Source organism: Lutjanus erythropterus, chromosome 17 (assembly GCF_056507025.1).
Source record: "Lutjanus erythropterus isolate fLutEry1 chromosome 17, fLutEry1.hap2, whole genome shotgun sequence".
NCBI lineage: Eukaryota > Metazoa > Chordata > Actinopteri > Lutjaniformes > Lutjanidae > Lutjanus > Lutjanus erythropterus.
This window is the reverse complement of record NC_139333.1, coordinates 3,863,683-3,882,748: the sequence shown is the minus strand read 5'-3', so window position 1 is coordinate 3,882,748 and position 19,066 is coordinate 3,863,683. Positions and strand designations below refer to the sequence as shown.

Sequence of the window (19,066 nt, the reverse complement as noted above, 5' to 3'; positions counted from 1 at the left end):
AATTTGATGGATAGCATGAGGTGTTTTTCAAATTTCCTGTAGCCGTTGCGATAATGTTGTTATTGTAAATTCTTTTGGCCATGATAATTGTGTGACGTCCTGTGTTCCCAGGGTTCTTAGAGGCCTTTTTCAATACACATGTAAGGAGTGAAAATTTTTTTCTTCTGTCTCATCTCTGTTGAGAAATATACATGCCTAGTACCGGCACTTTGCCCTGCAATCCCAGCTTTGCCAGCGTCGAGTCTGGCTGAACTGAAGGTCCTGGCCAAACTGGGACGTAACACAGCCTCAGAGACAGACAGAATACAGATATAGTTTCCATGATGGGTTTGGCTTCTGGCACCCTGGGGCTGAGTCAGCTTCGTTGGCCAGCTACATGGCTAACAGAGCTAACTAGCTAACACCAGCCACGGAACACAGCAGACAGTGGTTAGCCTACTTCAGCAACAAGTAAACTAGCTAAATGTTTTCTGTCCATCAGTGAACACTGTGAGCAAAATCACTGTGGTACTGTAGCTACTGTGCTGTCAAACTGGCCAACTAAACGACACCTTATAACAAGTCCAATTGGTCCCACTTTACTTAAGATCAAGGTCAAGAAAAATATTCATTCATATTCATGTAATGTTTACGCATAAAGATAAAGGGTTTATTTAACTTTGATAATGTCAAGATGCCACTAATGATGAAGTAATAAATTTCTTTACCCAATTATTACATACTCTTTTGTGTCCCCCTAAGGTAAAGTAATACATATTGATGAGTAGTTAATGAGTAGTTACTGAATTGTCCGTCATTACCTCATTATTATCCAATGATTACTACCTCTTTTTTATTAACTAATCATGAACTAGTCATGAGCAACTCTATAGAATTTGATTAAGGGTTAATCACTAACTAATGCTGACGTTAGTCCTTCATTTGTTCCTTGGTAACTACTCAATTTTTGTGTACCTCATTTAAAATTGTTATCGGTGGAATATGCATTTGTTTGGTCAAACCTTGCCACCATGATAATTCGGTGACTACAGAGACTTGAGTGGAAATCGACTGAAACTAGTCACTTAACTGCACCACATTAACTGCCAGCTGTGTCGAGTCACTTTTAATTCCTGACTTCACTGCTCCTCTGCTTGACCGACTCCATTGTTCAGTGAAGTCTGAGAAGTCTGGAGCAGCTCCCAGCTCTGAGACACACTTGCTAATAGCTGAAGGAAGCACCTCGCACTTCACGTCCACCCCCGCGCCCTTCTTTGACTCTCTCCTCTGCCTTCCTCTCCACTCCATCTATCCCTCACTCATGCTAGTTGGACTTCACTACTTTAATTGTCGAGATGTCTTTGGGCAAAGTGATTAAAAAGAGATGTGCCCGTCCTCCTCCTCCCCTTGCTGCAACCTAAATTACTTAGTCTTTGACCTGTTCCCTGCACTCTTCAGGCAGACATTACGCCTTTACCAGCCACTCCTGCTGCTCGCTGGCTTCCCTACTTTCTGTCTCTCTCAATTTCATCGTTTTCCTGGAAATGCACCTGAGGGGATTCAGTCAATCTGTCTCTTCTATTCCAGGAATGTCTGCACATTAGATGTGAGAAAAGTACACACTTAGCACCATATGGCTGATGTCGATCAGACGCAAGATAACCACAAGACACATCTTGAAGATCCACGTTTCTTGCTGTTACATCAATCGACAGCCGAATGAGTGAAATGGCCTTGCATTGACTGTAAAAGCCTGCCCCATTGTCTCTCTATTGTGTGTCGGGTTTCCAGCGAGGTCCCCACACATAGCCTCAGTCACCCACTGCTATCCTTAATGGTGCCTCACGACTCCATGCCTAGAATGGGGGCCTTTCCTGGCGTGCTGAGTCACAGCAAAGGGATCGGAAATGTGACAAGGCCTTGGAGAGCATGAGTCACTGAAAAGCGAGAAAATCGAGAAAGATGTGGCTAATTACCACCTGTCTGCTCAGCGCTACTACTGGAGAGTCTGACCCGGTGAGCGCTTAAGACGGTGGGAGCAGAAAGATATTAGCACATAGCCAGGTGGAGTGCAGGTGGGTGGGTATGAGTGGGTGGCAAGTGTGCGATCTTTTTGAATATTACCAAAACTCTTTTTTACATGTGAGAATGAACAAAATTGTCTTAATTGGATTTCACTACTTCTGAATTAGCACTACTGTAATGTCGTTTAAAGAACATCATACGAGAATATTTATCCAAAGCTTAGTAAAAAGGATCAATGTGGTATAGGGCAATTGTTCCAAACCATTTCTGGTATAATGACAGATCTTCCTCACTAGAGCCTGAGACCTGTGCCTAACCCCACTGGACCTGATGGGTTCAGGTTGGGCTGGGCTGTATTATTATTATTTTTACTATTATTATTATTTTCATTTTTCTCCCTGATTTAGTCATTACAAGTCCCATTTTCCCCTGTACTGTCCCTGCCACTGCCAACTCTTACTGTTTGGTCTAATTATTATAATTTTTTTGTATCATGCGTATTCACTATAAGAAAAGTGTCATCTCAGTCAGGTCCATTGCAGATTTGCATGGCAGGCAGCGCAGCACAGCAACCCCACTACTCCCACTCCCTTAGCGTGCAGATGCGCTGTATTGGATAACCGTAACCCTTCTATGATGCATAGAGCGAAGTTTGTTAAAAAAAAATGTTGGGTTGTTATTGTGTTCGAGCTGAAATATGTTAATGTGGGTTGGGTTTGGGTCGGTTTCGGACAGAACTTTTCAGGCCTGATCAAAGCTCTATCTTCACCAGAAAGATGTACGTGTTTGTCAAAAGTGCAAGCAACTTATTCTGACTGATATGTCGCTGACAACGCTGACAATGTGAAAGTCAATTGATTTAACCTGCTGAATGTATTATCAGTTTTCAACGAATCTGAAGTTAACGTTTAACCTTAGCTTGCAGAAGCGGTACACGCAACAGAAAGCTCAACTGCTAGATGTTACTTATACCGGAGCACAGTAGTTGTTGAAAGTTGTTGAATTCTCTCCTCTCCCAGGTTCTGACACCATTTTTCCTTCTAGATAGAGATTGATATACCTGAACTTTGCGTATCAGTTGATGCAGAGTACCAATCCGATACCAATCAATCTATCTATCGTTGTTGGCCTGGCTCATGTTTAGAAAAATGGTGTTTACTTCTCAGCAGTATTTTGTTTCAGGACTTGTAAACTATGTGGTATTGGATTAGTATGTAGACTCACCAATGCCTGACTGGAGGCATTTCTGATACTAGTATCAAAATCAGAGCAACCCTGTTTTTTACAGTCTTGTATCTCTGGTTTTTTATTACCAATTAGATTTATTTTTAAGCACTGTTTTTCATCTTCTGTACTGATTATTAAACTGGATGAGTGTAATGTCTGTTTCAGATTGTGGAAGTGCTCCAACTGTCAGGAAATAAACAGGACTTTTCTTTCACTGGATGTTAGAATGGTTCTTCATTACTCTATCGTGTTCATACTGCAATAAAAATATTTCCAAACAACAACACACGAATAGTATCATTATATTTTCATTATATTTTAAATTTTACTATGCTTTCTTTGGTAGCTCAGCCTCACAGCAGTGAGAGCTGCCTGCTGCTGTCACAGGGACATTTCCTCTGGCTGTCATATACACTAACCACACCTGCTGCTCTCCACTTTCAAAGCCCAGGTCCTCTGACACACTCTCATGCTGGTTGGAGGGGGGAGTCAAGGAAGGCTGACCTAGGTCAGCGTCTCCTCTGTCTCTTCAAAACTAAATGATGGCCCCATTGACATTGGGGAGCTAATTAGCAGTTAGCAGCTGAACTTTTCAGGCTTAGTGCGCCGAGTGCCGAGGACGTCGGCTGCCTCTTTGATCTCTGAGCCTCTCATTCAAGATGGAGACCTCTCACACACAACAAAGAGGCAGGGGAGTACTGCCACCACCGCTGACACAAAGCCAAGGAGCGCAATGTTTCGCTCTGTAGGATAATTGGATTGCTAATTGTTTGTGAGTTCTTGAGTTGAACATTTAGAAGATTTCAGGCAAAGACACAGAGGGAGCAGGAGAGTGGAGAGGTGGGAGCAGTGAGAGCGCCAAGCCGAAGGATAATTCAGCCCCTGACACATTCTTTTTAAACCAATATTGTGGCTGCTAGATGCAAACACAGAACATCAGCCTGTAGTGACTCATCAGATCATAATATTGACAAGCAGAATATGGATTTTAACTGACACTTAGACAAATTTGTCAAATGAGAACCAAACAAAAAACTCTAAATCACATCCATATTTGTCATTATTTGTGTCTACATCATTCTAAACCTCCACAGTGTTTTGGAACACTTTATTTAAAGAAATCATTTTGTTTTTATCTGTTGGTCCCAAAATATTCAACCACACATACTGGAACCAGTGTTGCCCAATTGGGTGTTACTTTTTATTAGAGATATTCTGCTGACATTTTTTTCCTTCCCAATACTCTGATGTCTGAACTTCGCATATTGACTGATAACGAGTACCAATAAATTGCATGAAATCATACTGGTGCATTGACTTACATTTTTGCTGATACCAGGTCTGACATTTTAGGCTCAAAAGACTTTCTGATACTGACATCATTATCAGAACAGCTCTATTTTTTATTTGATTGGACAGGTTAAGGTGGCTTTGCATGACTCCTAATAATTTAAACTATTTTAAAATACTTTTTCAATATAAAACAGTAAACCTTTGTTGCGTTTGGGCCGCTCATTCATACAACAACAACAACAGCGTTTTGAGGAACTGAAAACACAAGCTTTTGAAACTGGGTTCCAGTGTATAATCTTTTGAAAATGCCACCCTTATGTGGTTCCTGTGAAAATTGTGATGTCATGTGCATTCATATTACATTTTCAGCCAAATAAGCATGTCCAAGTAGGAGGACAACAAAAGCAATGGTGAACCACCAAGCTATGCCTGTGCTGCTGACTCTAATACCCATCCAGGTATTTTGCTCCTTCGTCATATTTGGGCGAAAACAACTGCTCTAATTTGACTGGCAGTCAATGGTAAGTCTGAGATTTTTGCCAATTTAAATGTTTAAAATAAGAAAAATATATCGTGGTTTTTAGGAGTCCAAATCCTCTGACCAGTCAGGTGAACCATCTTTGCCAATCAACGATCGGCATCATGACACTGAAAAAAATGAAAGAAATAGGGGCTGATGTGTGTCTGTCTTCATCAAAGTGGGGAAGAACTCCACCAAGTGTTTGGAGGTGGTACATCCTGACATATGCAAGTACTTTATTGAATATTCAGGTGATGTATTTCTGTAACCTGTCACTTTTGAAGACTCTATTCTGCTGTTTTAGTAATCCGCCCACTGGAGTGTAAACTAATGACACTGCCAACATTAACATGCATATGAATGACGCTAGTCTTTTCTATTTGGCGCTGGCACTTCAACAGCACTTGTTTTCACCCAAATTGCGGCGTGGTTGAGGGAAGTGAAGTATAGCTGCTTTGATCCATGGCTTTTTGCCACCAGGCATCAAACTTTGGCTCATGTAAAACTGAAGACTTTGCTGTGGAGTCAGCCACTGAGCTATGGGCTACACGCCAGCCCTGTCTGTGGAAAATCATATATATATATCTGATGATCATGAGGGAAAACCTATTTTTATTTGATTTGAAAAATTTGTCAAAAGGCATTGTAGAAAGTGGTAGGAGTCACTGATTCCAGCATTGAGTGCATGACATCTGTGCATTTTGTTTAACTAAGTTATGACTCTGTCCGCAGAGAAGGTTGTGAGCTGGTACAAAAATTGCATCAATTAAGGTATGAAAGGTTAATCAAAACCTAAATACAGTTTTTCCAGCCTGAAAAACAATGTGATTAACAGGGAAAATGCACTAGATGTTTGAATTTCTGCTGCTACACTTGAATTAATGAATGAACCCTGGGTCCATCTTTAATTGAATTTTGTCTGTACTGAACATGATGTTCCACTTTGCACTACATGGTCGGTCTGTGTGTTGTACATTATAGCTGTCCTGTAATGCTTTAACACTCATTAAACCAGGTCAAGTTCATTGTACAGCCGCGGTAGCTGGTGGCTCCAAGTCAGTCGAGGAATGTAGAGAACTCCTATTCAACATAATGTCAATGTTGCGTCAGATTTCCGAGGTATATTATAAAATCATCATACACTCTTAGAAATAAGTGTTCCCAAAAGGTTGCTTCTAAAGGGCTGAGGCTGTACCCGAAGAACCTTTTATGTTAAGGGTAGACCACCTTTCATCCTTAGAACCATTTTTGCAAGAAAGAGTTTCTCAAGGATTGTTGAAATCCTTGAAGAACTCTGTCAAGGGTTCTTTGTACCATAATATAAAATACTTCTTGCTAGAACCTCCTAGATGTGTTCTACATAAAACGTGTGGTATGTAAAAATGGTTCTCATTAGAACATCGTGGGTGTGTTCAAGACAAAACACTTGGAACATAAAAGAAAGGTGCTTGGTAGAAACCTTCTTGGTGAGTTCTAGATAAAACCTTTTGAATATAAAAAGGTTCTCAGTGGAACTCGCTTGATGTGTTCTAGATAAAACCCGTGGAATATTAAAAAAGATTCTCAGTAGAAACCCCCTTGGTGGGTTCTAGATAAAACCATTGGAATAAAAAAATGTTCTCTGTAGAATCCTCTGGGTATGTTCTAGATAAAACACTTGAAATATTAAAAACTTTCTTGGTAGAACCCCCTTTGTGTATTCTTTGAAATATAAAAAAGGTTCTTGGTAGAACCTCCTTGGTGGGCTCTAGATAAAATCCTTGAAATATAAACAATGATCTTGGCAGACCTTTGTGGGTGGGTGTTAGCACCCACAGAAAGTGGAAAGAGTATGGATAGAACCACCAAAGAGGTTTTCTAGAACCGTTACACCATAGAAGGATTCTTCGTGGTTCTGGGTGAAACCTTTCACAGACGGCTCTAGGTGTAACCCTCATGTTAGGTTCTAAGTAGAACTCTCTGAAAGGGATCCAAGTAAAACCTTTATATAAGGTTCTACCAGGAACCAAAAAGGAAACGGTAGAACTAGACCCTTTATGGGTCTAGTTAGTACCATTATTTCTAAGAGTGTAGGAGCATGTCAAATAAAAAAAAAGACATTGTCAGTTATTGCACATGTGTATGGGTCTTACCTTCATGAATATGGACACTATGACCAGTCCATTGGGGCTTTTAGCAGCTTCTGTATAATTCGTGTACAGCTCATGATTGTAGTGGATCAGTTGAACCTGGAACATACGGAGAGAACGAAGAGAAAGAAAATCAAACTCTGACATTTTATGCTAGACAGTTTTATTATAACGAGACACAAGGTAGATCTCCACCGTGAGTACAGAATTAGTGGAAACCTTGGAGCTGAAAACCCTTCTAGAGAATCTTTATCTCAGTCGTCCCTCATTCACCCAAATCCTTCCCCCCCGCTACATCATGTCAGATGATTTAAAAGGGAAAATCAATACGGATCAAATCTCTGCCATGGATTCACCGAGACACTCAATGAAATGTGAGGAGCTTGGCTTTCAGAGCATTTTTATACTCGGTGTGGATGTGGATTGAAGTTATAAGAGGGACATAAAGAGACGAGGGTTCTGTCATCATTTGATCCAAGGCCAGCCGGCTCTCACAGGCTGAGGTGAGCTCGGCTAAACCATCTCCCAGCATGAGGTTAATGTTTCACTGACGCAGATGCTTCATCCACTCCAGCTGTTCAATATTCCTGCCTTTTAATGATGTTTGGACGTGGGCAAGAGGTGCCATACAACTTCCAGCTCCCACTAAAAGTGGAAACTGCTGAAAGAGAAGCCCACGGTTTGAAAACATATTCTGACAAAGAGGAAATGAATAAGAAGTTCACTCACTCACACAGCAGACATGAATCATTCTCTGTGTGTGTTTTCTACGATAAAATAAATTTTAAGCTTTATTAGTAAGTTGGCTGTAAAATCTTAGAAATAATTTACCCCTGGCTGGGTTCTAGATAAAACACATGGAATTTAAAAGAACAACCTTGAGTATATTTGAGATACAACCATTGGAACATAAAAAGGAATCCCCTGTCTAGATTCCTGTTGTTATTCTTAGAAGATGGAGACATTCTGTATTGAACATCCAGAAAGGGTTCTTGGTGATACCTTTCACAGATGGTTCGAGGTGTATCCCTTCTTGTGTGGTTCTAGTTAGAACTCTCTGAAAGTTCTAAATGGAACTTCTACGAAAGTATCCAACAGGAAGCATCAGGGTGCTGATTAAGTCTGATAAATTGCCTCAAGTGTTGTCACTGTCACAATGACACTACTAGCATGACACACCTGAATCTCTGACCAAACTGTTGGCGGTTGAGTTGCATTATGGGTGATGTAGGCACCAGGAGTGGGTTACACCAGCCTGGTTCTTACTGCTAAGAAGGTCTTAGTTAAGACTTTAGGTTGGACTTGACCAACCTAAAGTCTGTGTCTCCTGAAGAGGTTAGCATAGATACTGTGATAGCATCAGTTATATCAGAACTAGAGAGTATTTCTTCATTGAAAGAAGAGCCAAGAGTGGCACTGAAGTTTGATCTTGTTGGTTGAAGTGTTAGCCTGTGTTAGACGTGAGAGACAGATGGGTCCTCCAATCACCTGCCAAGTGTTTTTTTTTTGTTTTTTTTTAAGTGCTTGCCCTTTTCCAAACAGTTTTTAAGGACAACTTTCCAATTTGGCTCTGTGTAACAAACCATCTGGCTTGTCAGGTTAGCCATTCTGTGCCTTGCTTGAAAAAGAACCAAGCACCGCTATGCCACACATTTTGTTGCTCTGATTGGTTGTAGGTCACGTTTCATTGTTCTCATTGGTTGGAAATCTAAAGTGACCTGAGAGGTGACGCCAAGCTAGTCCAGCTCTAGCTTCTTGAACTTTTCTGGGGACAGTGATTGTGCAAGTTATGTTAGTCTTTTTTTTGTTTTTAAGTAATATTTGTTCTTTTTCTGACTGCAAAAATACAAGGTTGTCCTCCCAATACCTCTAATTCTTTATAACTGCAGTACTGTTGCTTTAGAATAGATGTTACAAAATGATAAACTCACATTCCTCATCACCTAAAACAGCAAAACTGACATCATACTACTATAACCTAAAGCGTCTAATTTATTGCCTTTAGGCTGCACTACTTCTATATTTTAACAGCAATATAGACAATGAGCTGCTCTGAATATAAAAGCGGTAAAGCACTTATTTCAAGCACAAAGGGGAGGTAATGATTTTCAGATCTTTCCCAAAGGCTCTCACTCGTTCTCTCTCCACCTCCATAAACTTCTCATGCTCACTCATTGGCAAAGGGCTTGGCAAGTACTGTACTGGAGGGTATAAATAAACAAATGTAAGAGGAGAGTAATTATGAAATGCTCGATTGGGGGCGCACAGAGCGACAGAACGTCTATAAATGCAATCAAGGCGAGAGAGGAAGTGATTAGGGCCCTACGTTGATCTGATTAGATTTTTAGGTGAGAGCGGCAGAGGCAGCCAAAGGAACTCATCCACACTCCCACAATGACAAATTGCACAGAGTTTGCTGCTGGTGGGCAATAAAAGGGCAGTGTGGGCCATAATAAAGTGAGAATGTCTGCCAAATGGAGAAGAAAAAAGACAGAGATCCAGAGCGAAAGGGGGAGAAAATAGAACTCCTAATTAGATAGAGAAACAGTAGAAGACAGAGCAAAAGAGAAGAGGTGCTGTGTGTTGGCCAGGCCTGAGAGCCTGCAAGCACCACATCATTGATCACAGTGTCCCTCTATTCAAACACAGACTCACACTAACTACTGAAAGCAGTCACACCTCCGACCATCTCACAGGTACACTCTATTAAGACTCTGTTCCTGGTGCCTGATGAACAGATTGTGATGATGACAGACAGACCTGCAAACTCATCAGAGGTGAAAAAGGTGATGTGTTCATAAACCAATCCCCCAGACATTATTACTTTTACTGTCACTATAGTTAAAAGTACTGAGTAAGTTACAAAATGAAATAAAAAAATAGTGAGTAGGGTACTAAAGTAAAAGCAAAGTTAAAAAGTACTGATGTAAAATTAAGGTAAAAAAATATTAGATAAGGTACTAATGTAAAAGTAAAGTACAAGTACTAAGTGGATTACTACAGTAAAAGTAAAGTTACTTTACTTAGTACTTTTACTTGAATACTTTAAATGCAGAATATTTGCGCCTAATTAAGTATTTTTTACATTGTGGTATTAATGCTTTTACTTAATTATGAGATAAAAAGTCTAAACTTTGTTACGTCTTTTACGTCATTTTTCGACTTTTGTCATTTTTTGTCTTGTTACATCTTTTTCATCTTATGACGTCTTTAACGTTGTTTTTCTTGTTGAGTGTTTTTCATCGTATGTGTTTTTCGTCTTTTATATTGTATTCATCTAATTACCTCTTTGTTTTTCGTGTTGTTACGTCTCTTTCATGTCTTTCTGTCACGCGTGATATCCACTGATGGATACACCAGTGTTAATGTCAGGAAGGCGGTGCACAATGATGCTAAATTAAAATAATCAATTATTCACTTCAAATGCACGTAAACGAAATTAACGAGCCTGTTTTGAAAATGTAAGGAAAGTACAGATTTGTGTTAAAATGTAGGGACTAAAAGTAAAAGGTTGCCAGAAAACTATGTACAGTAACAATTTATTTGTACCTAATTACTTCCCACCCCTGGACAAGTGCAAAACTTGTGAATTAGTCTGGTGATTCCAGGCTTTTTAATAATGGTTGCATGTGTTAAAAGGAGTTTCAGGCTTATTTCTGTAGAAAAGCCTCCAACACAAGAAGAGCCCGACCTGACCACCCTGAAACTTTCCACTGAAAGCAACACTGGTACTCGTCAGTGTGTTAGCAGCTCCTTTGGCTGTGACACTCAGTTTTTTGGCTTCAGGGGTTTCACTTGGTTAAACCTGCAATGAAACCTGCATGAGAAGCTACACTGAGCGGAAGGGCTTTGAGACAACAGCGAATTGGGTGTGAAGGGTCACTTTTGCTTGGGTGGCCAGTGAAATGTGTGCGTGTGTATTTGTGTGTGTGTGTGTCCGGGGGGGTCATGACAGCCTCTTTACGGCGTGATGGCTGGCCTGGCCCCGGGGTAAAGGGAAATATGAAGACAGCAAGTCGATAGCGGAAGAGAGGTGTTCAGCGTTAACGGTGAGAGGGGGTTTAAAAGCGCTGGGCTGGAAATGACGCTCTCCATCTCTACCTCCACCTCCATCCATCCGTCCTCCCTCCTTCAGATGAACTGAAGCGGAGAACCATAAAACTAACAAACAGACAAGGCCTTGTACTGCTCACCAATCACACTCTGATTATCCACATGGATCTACATCAGAGGTGGGACGTAAAAAGATGTAATGAAACAAATAAGACATAACAGGACGACAGAAAACACGTAAGAAGACGGAAAAAAGGTAACAAGATGTAACAAGATATAAGATGAAAAGGATGTAAAAGAGGTTATGAGACAAACAATATGTAGAACAAAAAAGATGCAAGATGTAAGACGTAATAAGACAAAAAAAGATGCAAAAAGTCATAAAGATGCAACAAGACATAAAAGACGCAATAATATAAATATATGTATAAATATATGTAACAAAAGAAAAAGACATAATAAGACATAAAAAAGGCAACAAGGCAGAAAAGATAAAATACATGACAAGACATAAAAGATGTAACACAACAAAAAAGACAACAAGACGACATAAGAGAAAATGATATAACAAGACATAAGACGAAAAACGGTGTAAAAGAGGTGATGAGACAAAAAAGACATGAGACAAAAAAAGATGTAACGAGACATAGAAGACAAAAATGAAAGAGAGGGAGACTCAGTTGTGTATAAAAGGTGAGGTTCAGTTGGCTTTGAACAAAAACAGATGGTAGAAATGTCTGTCAGAGGACGTTTTTCACTTTTACTTGAGTAAAGAAGTTGAATCACTTCTTTTTCTTTGACACAAGTATCTGTTTCTGTATCTGATTTCAATAGCTACCTTGTTTTTAGTCAGGTGCTTTACTGCGGCAGCAGCAGAAATCAACAACTATCGTCCCATCATTTGTGTTAATGCTCATCATGCTACACTGCTAATTGAACATAAACCCAGATTTTGTTTTCTATCTTCTGTTTGCGTGTTTGTTTTCCACAGAACAAGCCGTGCAGTGATGTTCTGATGTGATTTTCCTCCAAGATGCAGCACAATTAGGACGCCGACACGCAGATGTGGGCGAAATGTGCTGTTTAATAGTGATTAATGATAATTAGGGGAAGAGAAAATAAAACAGCTTCCCCGATGAAAAGCTGTGTGACCGATAATCTGCCGCAGCGATATTAGCTCAATGTGATTTTCCGTGTGTGCGACTGTGTTTGAAAGAGGACGTACTGTACGAGGTGTGTATCTGTGATTGATGGGGGTTTAGAGTGTTTGGAACAGCTGCCTATGGCGAATCCTTCTCAAACACTTAACAAGATTTGTATTAAATATAGCTGGATCCTCTCTTCAATGAGCGGCGTCTGCTTGAGTTTGGAGGGGCTAACCATATGTTGAATTTATTAGGTGTAATCCCAATTTAATCTGTTTACACTAATATTATTTGAATGCAGCGTTTCAAGTTTTTTTTTTTTTTATCTGAGCTCATGTTGTTTCATCAGATGATCTAAATAATGTGTGATAATGGGTATAAATGCTCATGAAGGGAACAGATGCTCAGTGTTTGTCTGCTTTTCCATCATTTTCCAGACGGCAGAGTTTGTGAAATGTGAATAAAAATTAAAAGACAGAGAGGCTAGTGTTCTCTACTATACTCTGATTAAATTTTTTTCCCCCCTCATGTATGGTCTAATGTTACCGAATGATGATAGCTTCTTAAAAGATGATCACATGGCAGCAACTCAATGCATTTAGGCATGTAGACGTGGTCAAGACCATCTGCTGAAGTTCAAAATGAGCATCAGAATGATGAAGGAAGGTGATTTAAGTGACTTTGAACGCAGCGTGATTGTTGGTGCTGGTCTAAGTATTTCAGAAAATGCAGAGAAGGATTGGAAAAAGAGAAAATATCCAGTGAGCAGCCGTTCTTTGGGTGAAAATGCCTTATTGATGCCAGAGGTCAGAGGAGAATGGCCAGACTGGTTTGAGATGACAGAAAGACAACAGTAACTCAAATAACCACTCATTACAACCAAGGTATGCAGAAGACCTTCTCTGAACGCACAACATATCGAACCTTGAAGCAGATCAGCTACAGCAGCAGAAAACCACACCGGGTGCCACTCCTGTCAGCAAAGAACAGGAAACCGAGGCTACAATTCCCACAGACTCACCAAAATCAGGCAATAGAAGATTGGAAAAATGTTGCCTGGTCTGATGAGCCTCGATTTCTGCTGCAACATTCAGATGATCTGGTCAGAATTTGGCGTAAACAACATGAAAGCATGGATCCATCCTGCCTTGTATCAATGGTTCAGGCTGCTGCCGGTGGTGTAATGGTGTGGGGGATATTTTCTTGGCACACTTTGGGTCCCTTAGTACCAACTGAGCATCACAGTCTACCAGAGTATTGTTGCTGATGTCCATCCCTTTATGACCACAGTGTACCCATCTTCTTCCAGCAGGATAACGCTCCATGTCAAAAAGCTCAAATCATCTCAAACTGGTTTCTTGAACATGGCAGTGAGTTCACTGTGCTTCAGCACCTTGTTGAATCTATGCCATGAAGAATTAAGGCAGTTCTGATGGCAAAAGGGGGTCCAACCCAGCACTAGCAAGGTGTACCTAATAAAGTGGCCAGTGAGTGCACGTAAGTGTTGTTCTTCAATTGAACGTGCAATGCTGTGGATGTGGTCGACTGAAAAATGTATTTTAACACCATAAAAATAAAAATGACCGACAGACAACCACTGGAATTTGTCCATTTACCTACAATATGAAAACAACTTGCAGAGAGACTGAGAATTTAAACTCTCACCTCTATTAAATAAAAACTTGAATAAATAGCCACCAAGGCCAGTAGTCCAGACTGCTATGATGTACAAATTATCCTAGCCCACAATAACCTTTAAACAGGCTTATTTTGGTTGTATTGATTTGGAAAAAAAACAGTAATTGCTTATGACTTACAGAGCCCGCTACCTGCATTTGTTTCCACAGCGATGTTTGAAGCACTTGCTGTATGTTTAGTCTTGTCACACCATCACTGTCATGACAAGTTTGTGCATGTGTGATGAATTCAGTTCCTTTTTGCCATAGAGACGTTCATTAAAATTCCTTCTAACACCTTCCTAAGTCCCATCCCTTTTAGCACCTTGGTCAACTTTATTCTTTCATGATTCCTGTATTTATCTACATTATGTGCAAGGCTTGTCTTTGTTGAAAAGAACACATTTTGAAGTTGATTAAAAGATGTTGCTAGGGGACCTGTAAAAGCAAAGTACATCTTAAGATAGCTGATGTTGAGTGTATTCAGATGCCGAATGCAGCAATATTGTACTTTAAAATCATTGTATTTTAACAAAAGCTATTGTACATACAGAAACTGTGGAGGGGCCAGGATACTACACCAAATTGTAACAAGACATAAAACGTAACAAGACAAAGTAAGAGGTAACAAAACAACACAGAAGACACAACAAGACATAACAATGAAAAAGACATGAGGAAAAAAGATGTAAGATATAACAAGACAGAAAAGATGTAATTCAACAAAAAAGATGTGACAAAAGAGGTAACAAGACATGAAAGAGGTAAGACAACAACATAAAAGACGTAACCAGACAGGAAGGACATAACAAGGCCAAAAAAAGACATCACAAGATGACATAAAAGAAGTAAGAGGATGTAAAAAATGTATCAACATGAAAAAGAGGTAAAAGAAAAACAAAAGTCATAACAAGACATAACAAGACATAAAAGACCTAAGACAAAAAGACATAAGACAAAAATAATAACATAAAACACATAACAACACATGAAAGATGTAACAAGACAACAAAGACATGACAAGATGAAATAAAAGATGTTACAAGACATAAAACATAAGACAAAAAGACATAACGACAAAAAAGACATAAGACACAACCACTAATGTAGATGAGCTAACTAGTTAGTTTGATTTTTGTTAACTTTAGGTAGCTATCAAATGTAACTAGCTAGCTAACAATGGACATAGATTTGCACGATAGTTAGCTGTTGTTACTGAGTAAAACACTAGCTAACTTGCCATTATTGATCTAGGTTAGATTAGATTAGATAAAATTTGATTAGAAGATTGGAGGTTCCACCAGGTCAAAAGCTTTCTCAACTGTCATTGGAGCATAGGGTGACCATGAGAATAGGTGTGTTTGCAAGACGTGTGAACCATTACGCATAGGTGGCTGATATATTATAGTCATTTTTAACATCTTTTGTCCAGTGAAGTTTTTATAATTAAGCTGTAGGAGCCCACAGACACATTTTAAGATATTTCTTAACACAAAGTCCTCCTGCAGTGGTGGCTAAACTTCCTGCCATCTGGTTTACATGAAATTCATCAACAAACCACTACACTCTTATAGATATTACAAAAACAAACAGGACATTTTTTTAATAACTAAAAACAGGAATTATACCCTACATAAGTAATTTGATCAGAATATTTTCATGGATTCCCACATTTTTCAGGCCATCTGGTCACCCTATTGGAGCACAGAGCAAAAAGGAGCAGGAGTTAGGAAAGGTTGACCAACCTACCTCGCAGTATTAATTAAAGTTATAAATAATTTGGGTATGCGCCCCATGAGTCACACCCGAAATTGAATGGGTTATTCCTCGCCCCTACACCGTTCCACCAAGTTTCATGCAAATCGGGCTGGTAGTTTTTCTGCAATCCTGCTGATAAACGTACAAACAAACTGAACCAAAAACATAGCAGAGGTAACAAGATGTTTACTGATGAGGTGTAAAATCATATGCATCATACTGTATGTATTGGCATACTTTTGCTAAAAAGGTTTCTCTTTCAAGACAGCTGACACTTATTTCTGGATGATTCCTGAAATAGGTGAAACTGCGGTGATATCAAGTGATTCTATTATCTCACCTCGAGAACAGATTGTCATTTGATGAGAAGCACATATTTTCGGAAAAGGATTTCAAAGGGCCATCTCGGGAGGCGGATTGCAAAATAACTGCTGTATAACTAAATAAATGTTAAAAATCCACTTTAGAAGACAAACAGCAAACTGAAAATCCCTGTAATTAACATAAATCTAGTTGTTTGTTGTATTCAAGTCGATTGTTGAGCATCCTTCAATGCACCAAGAGCAAGTGTGACCTTACTTCAACATAACTTTGACAGAAAATAACTTCCTCCCTGTGATGGATCACTTGTTTCAACTCCTTACAGCAGAAGACTGAAAGAAACACAGAGCAGTAGCTGCCTGGAAACAAGGAAATCAATCTAACACTCATGGTGTACTTTAGAGAATGACTGGCAGTATTGTGAAGAAAAGTATTGGTATTAGACATTTATCAGTATTTGTACAGATCAAACCTGACCGTATAAATATGAGTGATTTTTAAAAGGCAGTTCTGACCCGACTCATTGGCAGTCTGCAGACGTGTGTTTTTATCAGAGGATAATAGGACGGCTGAGTGTTCTCTGAGTGTATAAAAACATGAGCCAACCTGGTGCAGGAATAATATTTGGAATATTTTAGCACTTATTAAAGGACCGAGGTGTTTCATTTTCAGATTAGACCGTGAAGCAGCTCCAGGAGAGCAGAACTGAACACGCCGCATGTGCGCGCGCACACACACGCACGCAGTATAAATTTACCCCCAGATACTGGAATGTTTTGTACGGTAGATGTCAGCCAGCCAATACACAGCACAACATCAGTCTCTCTCTCAGACACACACACACACACAGGCAGGGAAGCAGACCTGCAGACTTGCATATAGAGGTTGCGTCAGTAAAACCAAACTGTTTTTGATAATGTTATAATGAATCATTTTATGTATGCAGATGATTTGCTTCTCTTTTCTCTCTGTAGTCTTGGTCTTCAAAAGCTGTACCTGTATACTCTAGTGCAGATTTTGACTTTAGATCAAATGCAATACAGTGCAATGTAAATGAGTACTTTGTTATTTCTAAAATGATGGTACTGACCAACTTACTTTAATAAATCTGTACCACTGCACATACAACCAGCAAGACAGCTGGATTCATGAATTCACACAAGAATCCATCTTGTCAGGCTTCAAGTTATCCATTTGTGATTCACACCAAAAGCAGCCAATCAGCGTCTCTCTCTTCTCAGATGGTTCTGTATAACAAACCATCTAGCGAATCAGGTTACATACAACCCCACTTCCAAGAATCCTTTACGACCAATATTCAGGTAAATGTAGTACAAAGATACTCAGTGTTCAAGCTGATAAACTACAGGACTATAATGTCCCATCACCTTTTCTTTTAACAACAACAACAACAACAACAACGTTTGTGAACTGAGGACACTAACTGTTGAAGTTTTGAAAGTGAAATTCTTTCCAGTTTTGCTTGGTATGCAACAATCCAGGGTCTTTGTTGCCGTCTGGACTGCAGGCAGGCCAGTCAAGCGCCCGCATTCTTTAACTACGAAGCCACGTGTCTTGGCATTGTCTCGCTGAAATGTGCAGGGATGTTTCTGACAAAGACGTCATCTGGATAGCAGCATATGTCTCTCCAAAATTTCTAAGTGCCTTTCAGCATTAATGAGGCCTTCACAGATGTTTCTGGATGTTGTTGATGGATTTCACTTGCATAATAGCATCTTCACTTACATTTGTAAATGCAGTGATGAATTGTGTTGCCAAGCCCATATTATCCTCTATACAATCACCTGGGTTTTTAATGCTGTGCTGCCTGAGGAATTGAAGGTCATGGGCATTCAATGTTGGTTGTCGGCCTTGCCCATTACTCACATTCTCTGAATCTTTTCACAGTGTTATGGACTGTAGATGGCCAAATTCCTGAATTCCACAAATATTGCTCTCAAACTGTCTGACTCCTTGAACAGGTAGTTTTTCACAAAGTGGTGAATTTCAATCCACCCTTGCTTGTGACCAACTGTGCCTTTCGAAAATGCCTCTTTCAGACCCAATCATGATACTATCACCTGTTAGAAGGGATGTCACAAGAATCAATACTTCAATACCAAGTTGATGCCAAACTTTTGAAAACGCGACAGTGTTCGTCTTTTTTACATTATCATAAGTACCGGAGATGCTCTTCTTCTGGACATGACAGGGGCAGCATAAATGATTACAAATGCTGTAGGCTGCTATTAAATGCCATAGGAAGGAGAAGAACGCCTACCAACACTGAACAACAACAACTACAAGACAGCAACATGTGCAGCTGCAGCAACAGCTCTGCTCCCCAGTTAACTCACAAAGCAGTTGGGTTTGGATCGGCTTTCTAGAAAATACCACGGTTACAAAGGTCAAGGTCACTACCAGGTCAAGTGAGAAAGCAGCGGTCAGAGTGAGTACTAATGACTCCTAGAGAGACCTTCCTCTCCCCCTCTGTGTCTCCCTCTCAGTCAAACACACAAACAAACATGCTGGCTGCAGAAGCGCACACAGCAGCGCATCCAGTGCGCTCCGTCAGCTCAGCTAATCAGCGCACAAAGCACAACAAAATAGGTTAAATCTTAAAACTGTGGACTCTTTCTTTTCTACACTGTGCAGCCACAGACTAAAACAGTATAGACCTAGAGATGCAAACTATTATTCTGTTAAAAATAATTGTTAAAATAAGAAAGGAAACGAGGGCGAGAATGAGAGAAAAAGCAACAGACTTAATATCTGTTACTTTTGCAGACATGGCAGCATGCTCTCCTGACAGTTCTTTGTGGCAGGTAAGAGAAACAACGACGGCTGAATTTTTATTCTCGTTTTGTCTTTTACCGTGGTATCCAACTAGGTATCGAGAATCACAGAAATTCACTGGTATTGGTATCAACTAATACATTT

General features: G+C 39.8%; 1 protein-coding gene across 2 annotated transcripts in view; it reads right to left on the bottom strand.

Annotated features, from left to right (window-relative positions):
• ca10a (carbonic anhydrase 10 (inactive)a) overlaps positions 1-19,066 on the bottom strand; it is a 344,554-nt gene that overhangs the window by 17,103 nt on the left and 308,385 nt on the right. For both annotated transcript variants that reach the window (XM_084740822.1, XM_084740821.1), the window contains one exon: positions 7,177-7,272. In XM_084740822.1, the coding sequence (XP_084596948.1) occupies positions 7,177-7,272 (96 nt within the window). The remainder of the gene's footprint in view (positions 1-7,176; positions 7,273-19,066) is intronic.